Below are 15,190 nucleotides of genomic sequence, written 5' to 3'. Positions count from 1 at the left end.
TTGGAAATGTGTGTGTCTCTATGACATAAAGATCTGACAGTAAAATATTTGCGAAGAATTTATTATCATTTTTACTTGCTTTTAAGATCTAAACTTTATTTTGGTGATCATAAATAGAAAATAGTTTCATTCTAAACTTGAGGTAACCCAGCACATCCCACACTTAGCCAATGATATATATACTAAACTGGAACTTTCCATTACTTAATATCAATTTTATTTAGTTACTAAAAAGCAAAACTTAGTTTCATAGTAAAATCACTTGAGTTAATCATACAACATAGTATAAAGTCCAGAAATACATGTCTTTAGCAAGTTTAGAAATGAGACTTCATTTCCCTCTAAACAACACAGGACCATCCCCAGTGATGAAAATTCTTTTCGTAGGCACAGACACTTCTTAAAAAAATAACATAAAAACTCAATTTTCTATTCCTAAGACAAATTATTTAATCCATTTCAAGTATTTCTCACAGTAATAACTTGATTTTTAAAAATAATTCACAAACCTGATCTAAATCACTGAAGTTTATCCGCTGTTTCAGTTTCTCTAATTCTGCCTGCTCTGGGACAGACATCTGACTCATGTATCTACTGTGTGGGAATGTATGTGGAGTCTTCGTTCTTCGCCTTCCAACTCCTGGTGACGACTCCGGAGAAATATCATTAGTTACTCTTTTATCACTTTCTACACCAAACTTTTTCTTATTCTTTTCTGATGATCTATTTGCTTTCTTCTGTTGGCCACCCCAATCCTTTAAAAAAAGTAAAAGAAAAAGTTAACCTGGTCTCTATCAAACCAGGAAAATAGTTTGGTATAATTAAAAAGTTTTGGTCAGTTTTAAAATTAAAAATGACAAAACATTTTTGACAGACTTACACTCCTAAAGACAATTATTTACTTCTATTAACCCATTTTTCCCTCATTACATCTACCCTAATTTTATAGCCCATCCTTCTGAAAATAGATAATTTTCTTATCAAGATCACTAACAAATACAAATCCTCAAATGCCAACCCTAAAATCAATCTGAGTATTTCCAAGAGGATTTTTTACACTGTTATTTTCTATTATAAATAGAGAAATAAATTACAAATACCTTTACTGATCTCCTATAAACTCGGTATGTATCATAAAAAGATCTGAAATCCAATCAACCTACGTTCTAAAACTAATTACTGTTTTTGGAAAAAACACTCCCCTGCGTGACCCTAGGCTATTTATTTCACTTCTTATAGTCTCAGTTTCCTAATCTCTAAAATAGTGTCACCTTCAAAACAGGATTAAAAAGAATTAGTACCTAGCATTTAGCAAGCAATAAATATAACTTTCATTTTTATAGATAAAAATGTACACGATAATAGCTAATACGGAATTACAAAAGTGCTTATAGTTTTAACTGGAAAACATTTTTATTTAATTTACTTCATTATACCCACATAACCTAATTCATTCAACAAAAAGGTCTGTAAATTCCCACTTTATCCAACTGGAAGACTCTTTTAGTTACTAGTATAGCAAACCACTTGGGATATTTTCCTTATTTTAACAAAACTCCCTTCTTTACGAATTGTCCTTCCACCCAATCTATGAGTGAATTATTTCTGCCAACCTGTTACACTACTTACCTCACCCCATCCTCGCCACAGAAGACTGAAAAAAGAAACATATCTAATCCAAATTAGCATAATCATACTTTAAAATTTCAAATTGGAACTAAGAGATAACTAGTCAGTACATAACTGCAACCATAATTTAAAACTTTAGAACGACGGGACAGCCACAGTATATCACATGGACCAGAGGAGAGAAAACTGGTCTGTAAAGAGAAAGTTGTGTTAGGCAGAGGCACTCAGAAGCAGAGTTAGGGTGGTGAAAATTCTTGACAACTTTCCAATTCCTTCTCCCAGTCCCTTCCTAAAACCCAGCAGCATGCCTTAAACATGATTTCCATAAAAAAACACTTTTACATCTTTATATAATAGTAAATCTTCTTTCTGGCTTAAAAGCTAACTCAATTTGATTTCTGTGTCTTCAATTAATATAATAAACAGCCCAGGGACCCTTAATATCTTGGCCAGAAAGTGTTTACAAAGAGCATCGGTGAGCTAAATTTGGTCAGGGGGCAAACTGCATTTTAACATTAATAGCCAACAACACATCATGAAGAGTAAGGTATCATACCATATTATTGAGCCTGTCATCAACATTCTCATTGCTCCAATTTGGTAAATCCTGATCATTTATGCCATCTTCAAAAGGACCTCCTCCTGTGGCCATACTGGCTTTAACAATTAACTCTCTGCAAAACAAGTTAAGAACTGAGCTTTAACACATAAAAACAAACTCGTTTTTTAAATCACTCCAAGAAGTGTAGCAATACAATCATTGAAGCACTGATTTTATGAACTAAAATGAGGCACTGTCAACCACATCACAAACAAACTGATTTAGCTGCGATAGGCATATTATGATTAAAATGAGTTGGGTAGTTGGAATGACAGAGAAAGGAAAATCCGTGAATATACCTTATGCGCACTAGTCCGCATACTAAGTAAGATTACTTACTTAATTCAACACAGTCCCAAAAGGTAGAACAATAAGGTAGGAAAAATGTCATAAACAGCTAGAACCAGAACTTCTCTCAGGAAAGAAAGTATCTCTGTTCTGACAATGGACTTGGGATGAAGATGATACTCTGAATACAGGCATTAGTTGTGTGCCAAAGATTCAAAGAGGGGAGAACTGCGCTGCAAGAAACAAGAAGAAAGTTTGGTTTTATCAGGAAGGAAGGTACAATACTAAGATGATAAGAAGGTGGGGAAAGAGAAGCAGGACTAGGGCCAAAATATCCAAAAGTGCAGTGGCTAGAAGACATTTTAAGAATAGCGATGCTTACTACCCTACTTTAATTTGTATTAGTGCTTTCTCTAAATCTTGTTAAAGACTACCACAATCAAATCCTCCCCATAAAAATGGGGTTTTTGCTTGTATATGTGAAAATCAAGAAAGGGACTGAATTTCATACCTGGGTCAAAGAGATGAGAAAAAGCAGCAGCAATGGTGGAAGTAGAGGTTCAAAGGCAGAGAAGATCATCAGAAAATAATATTTCTGCATAATCTTGCGGAAGACTTTGGATTTCCACTAGCTGTGGAATTGTACAGGTTGAAGGGGTGCTAGTTGAAAGAGGAGAGGTTGAGATAATTTTATCTAAAATTCAAGGGACAGGAAAAGCCATTAAACTACAAACAAAAGCACTGACACTGGAAAGAGACAGTTTGGCCAAGGTCATTCAGCTAAAAATGGCAATAAAAAAATATTAATAGGCTGGTTGCAGCGGCTCATGCCTGTAAACCCAGCACTTTGAGAGGCTGAGATGAGCAGATCACTTGAGATCAGGAGTTCAAGACCAGCCTGGCCAACATGGTGAAACCCCATCTCTACTAAAAATACAAAATTAGCAGGGCATGGTGGCAGGTGCCTGTAATCCCAGCTACTTGGGAGCCTGAGGCAGGAGAATCGCTTCAACAGAGGAAGCCAAGGTGTAGAGAGCCAAGATGGCACCATTGCACTCCAGCCTGGGCGACGAGCGAAACTCCATCTCAAAAAAAAAAAAAATTAAAAATTAAATAAATAGTAATAATTATAAAAACCCAAGTTGCTTTAATTCTGAGATCTTAACTCATCCCATTCACTACAGAAAAAATATCAAAAGGATTATCAACTCTGAAAAAGTACAATTTGTCCCACAGATGTTTTCATGCTAGAATATCTATTAGAATAACACATTACATTAACAAATTATATAGCAAATTAAATTTTATCTCAAAATAAAAATGATAAAATTCAACAAAATATTTATTTAAAAAATCTTAAAAATCACAAATACACTGACCATTCCGTTATATTTTACTGTTCATTTTTTTAATGAGCATATATTACTTTAATAATTCTCTAAAGAGTTGAAAAGTATATTTTAAACCCATAGTCAACATTATGCTTAAAATAAGACATGAAGGACATCCCTAATAAAGACCAAAATAAAAATGTTACATATCAGTTATTTAGCATTCTTTCAGAAATTCTATCAAGCAGAAAAATATGAAACAAATATTAACATTGAAAAGAGAAAAGGTGGTATTCTTAAAGAGTGTTTTTAAAAATCTAGAGAACATCAAAATATCACCAATACCACTTAGAAAACCTAATGGGGAAAAACGATGCCACTCATAATGGTGACAAATATATAAAATGTCTAGGAATAATAATTTGACTTCATGTCAAGAAGCACTATTAAACTCTATAAAACAATATGGAAGAAAAAATGTGAATAAGTAGAAAAAGTATCTTCCATGATGGGAAAGTAAATATTACAATCAATCACTTTTTCTAAATGTATATTGGCTTAATGTAATTCCAACTAAGATTCCACTGGAATTCTCCTTAGAACTTGACAAAATAATTCTAAAATTTATCTGGAAGAATGAATAAGTTAGAAAAAAAGCTACCATCTGTAAAATAAAAGCAAGAATAGCAACAGAGGTCAGGAGGTTAGAAAGCTAATCCAAGTTAGCTATCTATATGGTTTCAACAATGCCGTCTATATGGTTAAATTAGTACTAGCTGAGGAACAAAAACACTCAAATACATGCAATCAGAAAAATGTGGTTAAGAAAAATTAGTAACAGCTAACACATTTTGTTTACTATATGCCAAACGCCATGCTAAAATATTTTATGTCCATTATGTCATTTAACCCTCACAACAATTCTATGATGTAGGAGTGAGCAATTTGCTAACAGATGTGAAAAACACACATTTAGAGCTTTAACAGTTTTTCTTAGTATTCTTCACCTCCGTCACAGAAGAGAGAAAAAATGGTTTGAGTCACTACTTTCTCAATTCTCCCAAGGATAGTACATATCCAGAAACACCCATTCGAGACACACAGAAAAAAAGTGAATTCACAGTAAACAACAGATGCCTTAGGGTATTAGAGTTTAATTCTCTCCCAACTGAGAAAGACTGCCTTATATCACACCATCAAAATAGTCAAAGATTAAAACAGAATTTTAAACCTAAGATTTGTAAAAGACAAGAAAATGGAATGCTTTTTAAAACAGAGAACGTATTAAATTGAGAACACAAAGAAATAAAAAATAAAAAGTTCAACAGATTTTATTCATATAAAAGTAAATCCTAAGTGTGCTGAGAATAGTAAATGAGAGCTCCGGAGAAAAAAAATCTGAAAGAGACATGAAATATAGTTAATACCTTTGTTATACAGAGAATTTGTTTTAAAAAGTAAAACTGGAGAAATACAAGCAAAACAAGTAGTTTGCAAAAAAAAAAAAAAAAAAAAAACACGAATATATAAAGTCCAGTTGCAAATTAAAATAAACTATTAAATTTGCTAACTTTCATATAAATTACATATTATCTAATTCTCACGGTAGTAAAGGGAAAATGAAATTCTCTGACACTATATTGAGAATATAAACCAGAATAACATTTCTGGAAAGCATTTAGGCAATACTGTAGCAAGAACTAAAACTGAGTTTTTGACGTAGTAATTCTACCTCTTCATAAGTAATCTGAGAAAACAACCTTAAATGTGGTGGAAAGAACTATAATGAAGTTATTATGCTATAATTGTGATAAATTAAAATATAACACTAAACGTCAAAGGACAAAAATCAATGCTTTTAGGCAAACTGTACTACACCTGCAGGGTAGAATACTAAGTACCCTTCAAAATATGTAATTATGAAGACGGGACAATATAACCTGTTGTTGTATCATGGAAAAAGTAATATAAAAAAGTAAAACAGTTGTATGAAAAATTATATACAAATTTTTTTAAACAAAGCTAAGAAACTTTATTAAAACGCTTTCACAAAAGCAATTATTGGTTACAGGGTAGGCACTGGTGATCTTTCTGTTTTCGGTCTCATGTATTTTCAGGAAACAGTACATAATTATTTATACTAGAAATATACTTTAAAACTTTAAAAAAGAATTAATACCCAGAGAAGTACACACACTGAACCAAAATGACTAATTTAAATAAAGTATTTTGCAACTACTGTTTTCTACATTTCACATAATTTGTAATATTGAAGAATAAAACAAGCATGCAATAGAAGTGATGCCATATTTAAAAGTACTAAAAGCAATTGCTTTGAAACGTAAATTGGAAGGGAAAATTAAGACATTTAAGTCAAAATTATTACATATCATTTTTATCTTAAAAGAGTATGTTAGCTACACTTTCTATCAATAGAATAATGAAGCAACAGTAAAGTAAGATAAATGTATTAAGAATGTATCTCGGCCAAGGTGCGTGTATCAAGAGGTCAGGAGTTTGAGACCAGCCTGGCCAACATAATGAAATCCCATTTCTTCTAAAAATACAAAAATTAGCCAGGCACAGAGGCACATGACTGCAGTCCTAGCTACTATGGAGGCTGAGGCAGAAGAATCAATTGAACCCAGGAGGCGGAGGTTGCAGTGTGCTGAGATCACACCACTGTGTTCCAGCCTGGGCAAGAGCAAGACTCCATCTTAAAAAAAAAAAAAAAAAAAAAAAAAAAACACTAGAAAGAATGTTTTACCTTCTATTTTCCTATTACAATAAATTCCCCCTAAAATGCAGAGCTTGTTCCAAAGACCTATTTGTGGTTAATGACTTTGAACACTACTAAAATAAGGTTTTAAAACAATTTTAAAACTGTACACTGTAATTCGTTTGAGAAAAATAGATTTTTTTTCAATTATTTTAAAAGAAAAATTAGTAAAATCTTATCTAGTAAGTTGGTAAAATAAACAATTTCATCCACTGTTACACTGTGACTGCCATGGGGGTAGAATACTTTATAATTTAATAATGATGATACCAAATGTGTTTAAAAGGCACGGTATTAGTATGCCTTTAAAAAGTAAAACTGTAAGTATGAAGCTAAAGAAATTATTGCATATGGATCAATTCTTAACGTATTAACATTCACAACATTTCCCAAAAATTTTAAGTATCTCCCTCATAAGAGGTAACGGCATGTTATTTCTCTCTTCTTTATGCTAACCTCTTTAACCACCTCAATGTCACCATTAAAAATACAGGATCTCTGCCTTCTAAATTTTATTCTGCAAACACATTAATGTAAACTAGTATTCAGAAGTACAGAAAGTATTCCAATAACAAAAAGACTAAGGATGTACAGAATACCAATTCAAGCAAAATTTCTGGGCAGCATCAATAGAACTTGGTGACTACAGTTCCCCCTTGCTGCAGTTTTGTATTGCAGGATTATAGTTACCCATACTCAACCATGGTGAGAAAACAGGTGAGTACAGTATAATACATTATTCTCAGTGACAAAGACCACATTCTTATAACTTTTATTGCAGTATATTGTTGTGACTATTCTATCTTATTAGTTGTTAACCTTTTACTCTGTCTAATTTATAAATTAAACTTTATCACAGTATGTACATACAGGAAACAACATACACACAGTTTAGTACTACCCACAGTTTCAGGCATGCACTGGGGGTCTATGGAAGGTATCCCTACAGAAAAGGACAAACTACTGTACTATGACGTGGGCGATAAGGAAGTGGAGGAGTTAAAAGATAAATCCTAGGTCGCTAGAAACTGGGTATATAACACACAGTTAAACTGATTAGAAAAGCAACAAGTTTTCTTTGTTGAGAGATAAGTTCAAGTTATAAAAATGCTGAGTTTGAGGTGTCTATAGTGCACCTAATTAAATTGTCTAGTTGACAAATAGTGACCTATCTCTCAAGAGAGAAATCAGGGCTGGAGAGTCATCCACTCAAAAAGTGGGACAGAGGACTCAGGGAGACAATAAAGAGTAAGAGAAGACCAGATCTTAAATACACTGGTATTAAATAGAGAGGCAGAGGAAAAGGACATACTAATATACTAATGAGGTACAGAAAGATAGAAGGGAAACCAGGACAGCCTGTCAAAAGGGGAAAAGTATATCAAGGAGAATGTGATAAGAAACCAAACAGTAACCTTGCCAGATAAAAGAAGGACTGAGAAGTATCGTCCTGGATTTAGCAACACGGTTACTGTTGACCTTGGTGAGAAGTTTCAGCAGGGGCGGTGAGGGTTAATTCCATAACTGGAATGTATTATTGGGAGGAAGGGGAATAATAAAGGAAGTAATTAGCTAACATTTTTAAGGAATCGGCCTATGATGAGAAGTAAGCAGAGACAGTCATAAAGAAAGTTTTATTAAAATGGAAGTATCTTGAGTATGTTTACAATTTGTCAGTAAGCAGGGAGATACTGGTCAGGTGTGGTGGCTCATGCTTGTAATCCCAGCACTTTGGGAGGCCGAGGCGGGTGGGTCACCTGAGCCAGGAGTTTGAGACCAGCCTGTCCAAAATGGCGAAACCCTACCTCCACTAAAAATACAAAAATTAGCCAAGTGTGGTGGCAGATGCCTGTAACCCCAGCTACTCAGGAAGCTGAGGCAGGAGAATAGCTTGAACCCAGGAGGCGGAGGTTACAGTGAGCTGAGATTGTGCCATGGCACTCCAGCCCGGGCAAAAAGAGAGACACTCCATTTCACAAAAAAAAAAAAAAAAAAAAAAAAAAAGAGGGAGATACTAAAAATGCAGAAGAGAAAGGAGGTAAGCAACCAGCATGTGGGCTCTGAGAAACCGGGGGCCACTGGGATCCAGAGCAAAAGACAAATGATTAGCTTTAGACAGGAACAGGAACACCTCTTTAACTGAAAAAAACAAGAAAGGATGGAATCGGTTGTAGGCTGGCTAGCAGCTGTGGTGGTAGGAAACCAAGGGTGCTCCTAAGTGTTGTGAAATAGGAAGGACTGTACATTAAGTGTGAGGGTAAGACAGCAGTGTCTGCGAGATCGTAGAAAAGTAGGAAAAGGAGAATGACTCTGAACAGCAGTACGGACTCAGGGAAACGAGAGACTATTCACTGATGTAACAAGTACTACAAATATTTTTTTCCAGCAGTGCTCATAAGCCTCAATATAAACACTCCACTGAATCCATCCAAGGTTGAAATTTTGCCAGGCAAGTTTAACAGAAAGACAGTAAGATAAGAAAGTTGAAGCTATAAGAAAACAATTGGTAGAAGTGATTGATGACAGTACTATGGGCAGCTGAATGGGGATAAAAACAAAATCATTCTACTTTAAACATGCACTTCTACTCATGCTATGCTTTACTAAACAAAGTTGAAACTATTATTTCCAAGTTTCATTTAGCTATTTTTGACAGCGTTAGTGGGCTTATCTTTTTTACAAAGACACAAAAATGAAAATATACTATGGCAGTATTAAGCTACTTTCAATGACTAATTTCTTTTTTTTTTTTTTTTTAAGAAAATCCTGTTAGGCTGGGCGCAGTAGCTCACGCCTGTAATCCCAGCACTTTGGGAAGCCAAGGTGGGTGGATCACGAGGTCAGGAGTTGAAGACTAGCCTGATCAACATGGTGAAACCCTGTCTCTACTAAAAATACAAAAATTAGTCAGACGTGGTGGCATGTGCCTGTCATTCCAGCTACTTGGGAGGCTGAGGCAGAAGAATACCCTGAACCTGGGAGGCAGAGGTTGCAGTGAGCCGAGACTGCGCCACTACACTCCAGCCTGGGTGACAAAGCAGACTCCATCACAAAAAAAAAGAATATCCTGTTGCAGGATTCCTACTACAGACATATTATGATAGAATATCACAGTATTAATTACCATGAAAATACCTATGACTACAGTTTACCTTTGAAATAAGAATATAAGGTAAAGAACAAATTCAAAGTAATCGAATAATCAGGCCAGATGCAGTGGCTCATGCCTGTGATTCCAGAACTTTGGGAAGACAAGGCAGGTGGATCACTTGATTCGCCTGGTCAACATAGCGAAACCCTGTCTCTACTAAAAATGCAAATATTAGCCATGTGTGACGGGGCACACCTGTAATCCCAGCTGTTTGGAAGACTGAGTAAGGAGAATCAATTGCTTGAACTCAGGAGGAGGGGGTTGCAGTGAGCCAAGATGGCACCACTGCACTCCAGCCTGGAAAACAGAGCAAGACTCTGTCTCCAAAAAAAAAAAAAACCCAAAGTAATCAGTAAAGAAAAAAATTATTTTTTTCTCAAACGGCATTAAATTACTCATAGTCCCCTCTGAAAATATGTATCCAAGACATTCTTGTAATTTTCCTGACAGTAACTGGCTCATGGTTTCACTCTCTACTTCATTCCTTGCTCTCGTGACCTAAACACTTGCAATGACTTTTCTAAGACTCTGGCCTCAATTCCAACATCCATCTCATCTTCTCTATTCCAATACTGAACTGATCATTTGTTCGGGATCCTGAACTTTTGAAGTTTCTCTTTCTGATCATAAGTTTTTGCATTCTACTTCTCTCACTTTATTCCTGCTGAAACTGCTCTTAGCCTTCCTGAATACTACCAGCCCCTTAATCATTTCTCTCTCCCTAAATCCACCAATCCCTTGATTCCTTACTCAAACCCAAACCCAAGTAAGTCATTCCAAAAAAGCCTTGCTAGCTAGCAACCTTCATTCACTTCCTCACCTACTTGCCTATTGTGTCAACTGAATTCTGGTTAAACCCCACCATCTGTTTTCTCTGCTACTATTCTTAAGCAGTCAAAAAGTGGGGAAATAGTCATAAAATGGCATTAACTGTGATAACTATTAAGGGATGATACACTCCACATAACACATATACTTTTAAAATGTAAGTTTACTCCATGAGGTAAGGCACCCTGTCTGTTTTGCACACTGCTGTATCTCTAGTACTGTAGCTATTACACAGCATGTTGCAGGGCACTCAATCAAATCTGTAAAAATGAAAGTACTGCTATGTATCTCCGGTTGCCTTCTTAGTTCTGTACTGTGAATCTCACAGCCTTACTACTTTCTCCAAGTCTCAAATCCACTTTCCTCCTTCAGAAGAAAATGGCCAAATCTCCTATTGAAAAAACCCAGGTCTTCCAATTTAACTCAATTACCCTTTATTTTTTATTCCTCTTATCCATCATCTTCCCCAATGTGCTAAAAGGAAAATTTTATAACTAATTTTATAATTACTGTTTATTTTACTAAAGCCTACCATACAGCAATCACTCTAGTATTAACTCTAATACACACTCACATGTGACCTTTCCCTTGAGTTCCATTTTTCTTGCCCTGTTTTGTTAGTCTTCCAATTTAAAAAAAACCCACTGAGAAGTATAATTAAGATACCCGTCAACTACCTATTTGTACTTTCTCATAAGTCTCATTTCATATCCTCACAGGAGAGCTATAAAATAAAAATCTGTCTGCTTTTGTGGAAAGTAAGAATATATATTAATTTCTACCAAACTTTTTTTTTTTTTTTTTTGAGACGAAGTCTCGCTCTGTCGTCCAGGCTGGAGCGCAGTGGCACAATGTGAGCTCACTGCAACCTCCCCCTCCCAGGTTCACGCCATTTTCCTGCCTCTGCCTCCGGAGTAGCTGGGACTACAGGCGCCTGCCATCACGCCCGGCTCATCTTTTTTGTATTTTTAGTAGAGACGGGGTTTCACCATGTTAGTCAGGATAGTCTCAATCTCCTGACCTCATCATCCGCCCATTTCAGCCTCCCAAAGTGCTGGGATTATAGGCGTAAGCCACCACGTCCAGCCGATTTCTACAAAATTTTCAAAATGAACTTTCTTAAAATTTTAACAGTAGAATTAAATTTAGGTTATTTCTTTCTTAAGTTTTTTATGAAGAGATATTATTTCTAAAAAGCTTTTAACAAACTTCTAATTATCTTTTAGTCATTTTTCCAAACTGTCCTTTGCAAACAATTATTTAACTTCTCCTAGCAAACTTACATTCTACAGCACTGACTTTATTCTACTGGACAAAGAATACCTTTATGTCACTTGCATGTGACTATGCACTAAAAGTAATGTTTAAAGTAATTTTATACCAGGAAAGGGAGATTGAAGTATAAAAAAGAATAATAAAGTAATTTCAAACAACTAAACTTCGGCCAAAGTATAACAAGTTCAAAAAGTAGAGTTCATGAACAGCCAATTAATAGGAATGTTGTAGAAGAGAACCCGAGATTAAATGGATTTGGTAAGGGAGGCTACTCAGTTACAGGACAAATTCAAACAGGTTAAAAAATTCTGGGAAAACAAATAAATTGCAAACAGTACTGCATAAACCATTCTAGTACTTAATAATTAGGAATGACATGGCCTTTCCTAACAAAGACATACGGGCAGGCCAAAGCAGCATGCCGAAAAGCAGAGCAAACAGGGCAGTGAACCCAGAATGTTTGTTTACTAAGCAGAGAGGGTCCTCAGTCATGCACTGTTATTTTGATAGCAGTGTCCACCATAAAGTCTTCTTCAACTCTAATACAAAGGATAATACAGATGATAATGTCAAATTACCTGTTCAGAAACTAGTTTTTGCAGCTCAGAAACTGCTCCTTTCCTGCTCCACACTTCAAAGCTGTTTCCTGCTCAGGATTAAAAATATATATCACTTAAGTAAATTACTTACACTACGAAATATAGAATAACAAATACTACAGTTTTGGTCTAAAATATGTTTAGAAAGATCAAAAAAAGGGAAAAAATATAATTTATCCATATTTTAAAGTTACCTGAATTCTTTTGGAAAATAGTGTGATATGCATAAATGCTTAAATCCTCCAAACTTCTAAAATCCTACCAAACAGCAAAGTAGTATCTACTTTGGAACAGTATAACAAAGATGGTTAGCCCTAATTATCCTTTACTAGTCTATACCAAAGTTTACTCCTTTGATTGATCGAGCTTCCTGTTACTCAAACTATTTAAGAATCTCGTATATCCGATGATTTTAAAATACTCTTTTAAAAGCTATTGTACTTCACAATAAAATAACCTTGTCACTACACAAATACTAGGTTTACCTTCAATTCAAAAACTCTGTATTATATTGGTGTTCGGTGGTCCTCACCAGGAGGGTGCCAGGGAAAGAAAGGAGCAGGTGCACCCGAGGCTCTGCAACACCCACTCCCGTAACCAGAGAACACCAGCAGGTGGAGTCTGGAAAGCGGTTATTTGGCGGGGGTGGTAGGGGCGCCCAGAAAGCCCGCTTCTTCCCGCGCCCAAACACGAACATTCACCCGTAAGACACACGATACAGACCTCAGCCCGGCCAAAAAAATAAAATAAACCAGGCGAGTTCCTGGGGAGTGAGCTGAGGGATGTAAAGTTGGCGCGCCCAGCCTCCCTGGCGTGGCCTAATCCCCAAACGCCAGTTTCTGCAAACCAAGCAACGTTTCCCCCAGTCCCACTTGGCGTTTAGTCTTTCCCGGTTCTAGGCCCAATTCTAACTAGATCTACAGGAAAGGAGAAAAAAGGGGCAATAGTAACCACATTAACATTCCCAGAAACGCCTCCCCCGGCCCCTCGGCTCCCACAGCACCGAGACGGCGGAAATCCTGCAGCTCAAAGCCCAACTGCAACTCTTCAGAGTCGCGTCGCTCCTCATCCGCCCTTCTGCACCCCAACTCTGGACACTGAGAGCTCCACAGAATAAAACAGGAGCGAACGCGGGGATGAACTATGGCCACCAAGGCCTGTTTCTCTGAGAACTCGACCCAGTTCCCCTGGCACCCAAACCAGAGCCCCTGCTCCGCTTCCTCCGCCCGCAAGGGGCATTCCCGGAGCCACTGGGACGCGGGGCGGCCTACCCGGCAAGGCCAGCAAGAGGGGCGAGGAGGCAAGAAGGGGGTCCTGCAGTCACCAACGCGTCCCGCGGTGCTCACCCGGGGATTCCGGCGGTCGGTCCTGAGGGAGGGGGCGGACTGTCCGCCTCGGGCACAGGAAGTCCAGGGCAGGAAGACCCGGGAGCCTAGCGAGGAGGCGTGGGCCCGTGGCCAGACCCAACAGGGCCAAGTGTCCCGGAGCCGTTACTCTCCCGCCCCTGGGGCGCGCCGCCCTCGGTTGCCAAGGGCTGGGGACGCGCAGGCATTACCTCTACAAGCAGCAGCCTCTCCCATCAAGGGCGGAACGGCGGTCAGCCCCCACGACCCGCCACCGGCAGCGGTCAGCCCTTGGAGACCGCAGCAGAGAGGCCCACACGTTTCCTGGCTGCCTTGGCCCCAATGGCCGCCTTTTCGACCTCAGCTACGCAGCGCCAACCGCCGCAGCCACCGCCATCTTAGGATCTCATTGTGGTGGGAGAAGAGGGGCGGGGGGACTGCAGAGGGGGCAACGCGCGGCGGAACCTGCGCCGTCTCCTCGGCAACGGCCGCGCGGGGGCGAGAACTCGCCCGGGCGGGAGCCGCAGTGCGATCTACACGCTAGACTGGAGTCATGTGACCCGCCGGAGTCTGTGGTGTCGCTTCTGGCTCTTTAAGTCGAAAACAGATTAAACGAACGTATCCGCCCCCCACGTCCAGGAACTACGTATCCCAGAATGCCACCTAGACCCCGTGTTCTAAACGCCTGCTAACCACAGGTGGAGGACTACAGATCCCAGGATGCTGTGCGCTTCCGGCGCTGATCGCGGAACGTGGGGCCCTAGGCCTATGCGGAAGTGGATTGGTCCCTCAACCCGTGGAGAAAGAGCCGAGGCGTGGTGCAGTTTTTTCGTGGGGGTGTCTCCTCCGGCCGTGCCGGAAGAAGGAACCAACACCGGGATCGCTCTTCTGCTCCTTCCTCACCCACAACCCGGTCCCGAAGAGGTGGAAACAGAAGGACACTTACAATGTAGTCCAGCCTCCTGATTTTACATATGAGGGGCTTGATCCACGGAAGTTAAACAATTTGCCAAACGTCATGTGTACTACTGAGTGGGAGAATCATAAATATTGTTGATATTTAATGCCAGTTTTGGCTAATGTCCTTTTTCCTTAAAAGAGCCAGTTGATTTTAATCCAAACTTAATTTCAGTAAATTTTCTCTGAATTATCTTTTTATTTATACTCTCCTGTTACAGCTCTATTAAGATTAGTAAATTGGCAGATCCTGTCTTTAAAAAACAAACAAAAATCAATAAAGTGACAAGGCCTTCAATGTACCTGACTGGAAGGTTAAAACACGTGTTAGTTTTAGTTGAGCGCAAAAATTCTTCTAGTTTTACGCAGTTTAAAATTATGGGATAACTTTTTAAGCAAAATAAAGGTA

General features: G+C 38.1%; 1 protein-coding gene across 32 annotated transcripts in view; it reads right to left on the bottom strand.

Moving 5' to 3' along the window:
• The window catches only part of PCM1 (pericentriolar material 1), a 106,434-nt gene extending 92,034 nt beyond the window's left edge, over positions 1-14,400 (bottom strand). For 10 of the 32 annotated variants that reach the window (XM_037983741.2, XM_037983751.2, XM_037983752.2 and 7 more), the window contains exons 1-4: positions 14,037-14,396; positions 12,461-12,528; positions 2,186-2,303; positions 510-755 (exon numbers count right to left, since the gene is read on the bottom strand). In XM_037983741.2, the coding sequence (XP_037839669.2) occupies positions 510-755; positions 2,186-2,281 (342 nt within the window). In that variant the 5' untranslated portion in view covers positions 2,282-2,303; positions 12,461-12,528; positions 14,037-14,396. Of the gene's footprint in view, positions 1-509; positions 756-2,185; positions 2,304-2,569; positions 2,916-3,029; positions 3,179-12,460; positions 12,529-13,752 lie in introns of those variants that run through there. The other 22 variants (XM_037983754.2, XM_037983762.2, XM_037983753.2 and 19 more) reach the window with 11 other exon arrangements.
• Between the last annotated feature and the right edge of the window lie 790 nt (positions 14,401-15,190).

Source organism: Chlorocebus sabaeus, chromosome 8 (assembly GCF_047675955.1).
Source record: "Chlorocebus sabaeus isolate Y175 chromosome 8, mChlSab1.0.hap1, whole genome shotgun sequence".
In the NCBI taxonomy this organism is placed as follows: Eukaryota; Metazoa; Chordata; class Mammalia; order Primates; family Cercopithecidae; genus Chlorocebus; species Chlorocebus sabaeus.
The sequence above is the reverse complement of the archived record's forward strand: the minus strand, read 5'-3'. Positions and strand labels throughout refer to the sequence as shown.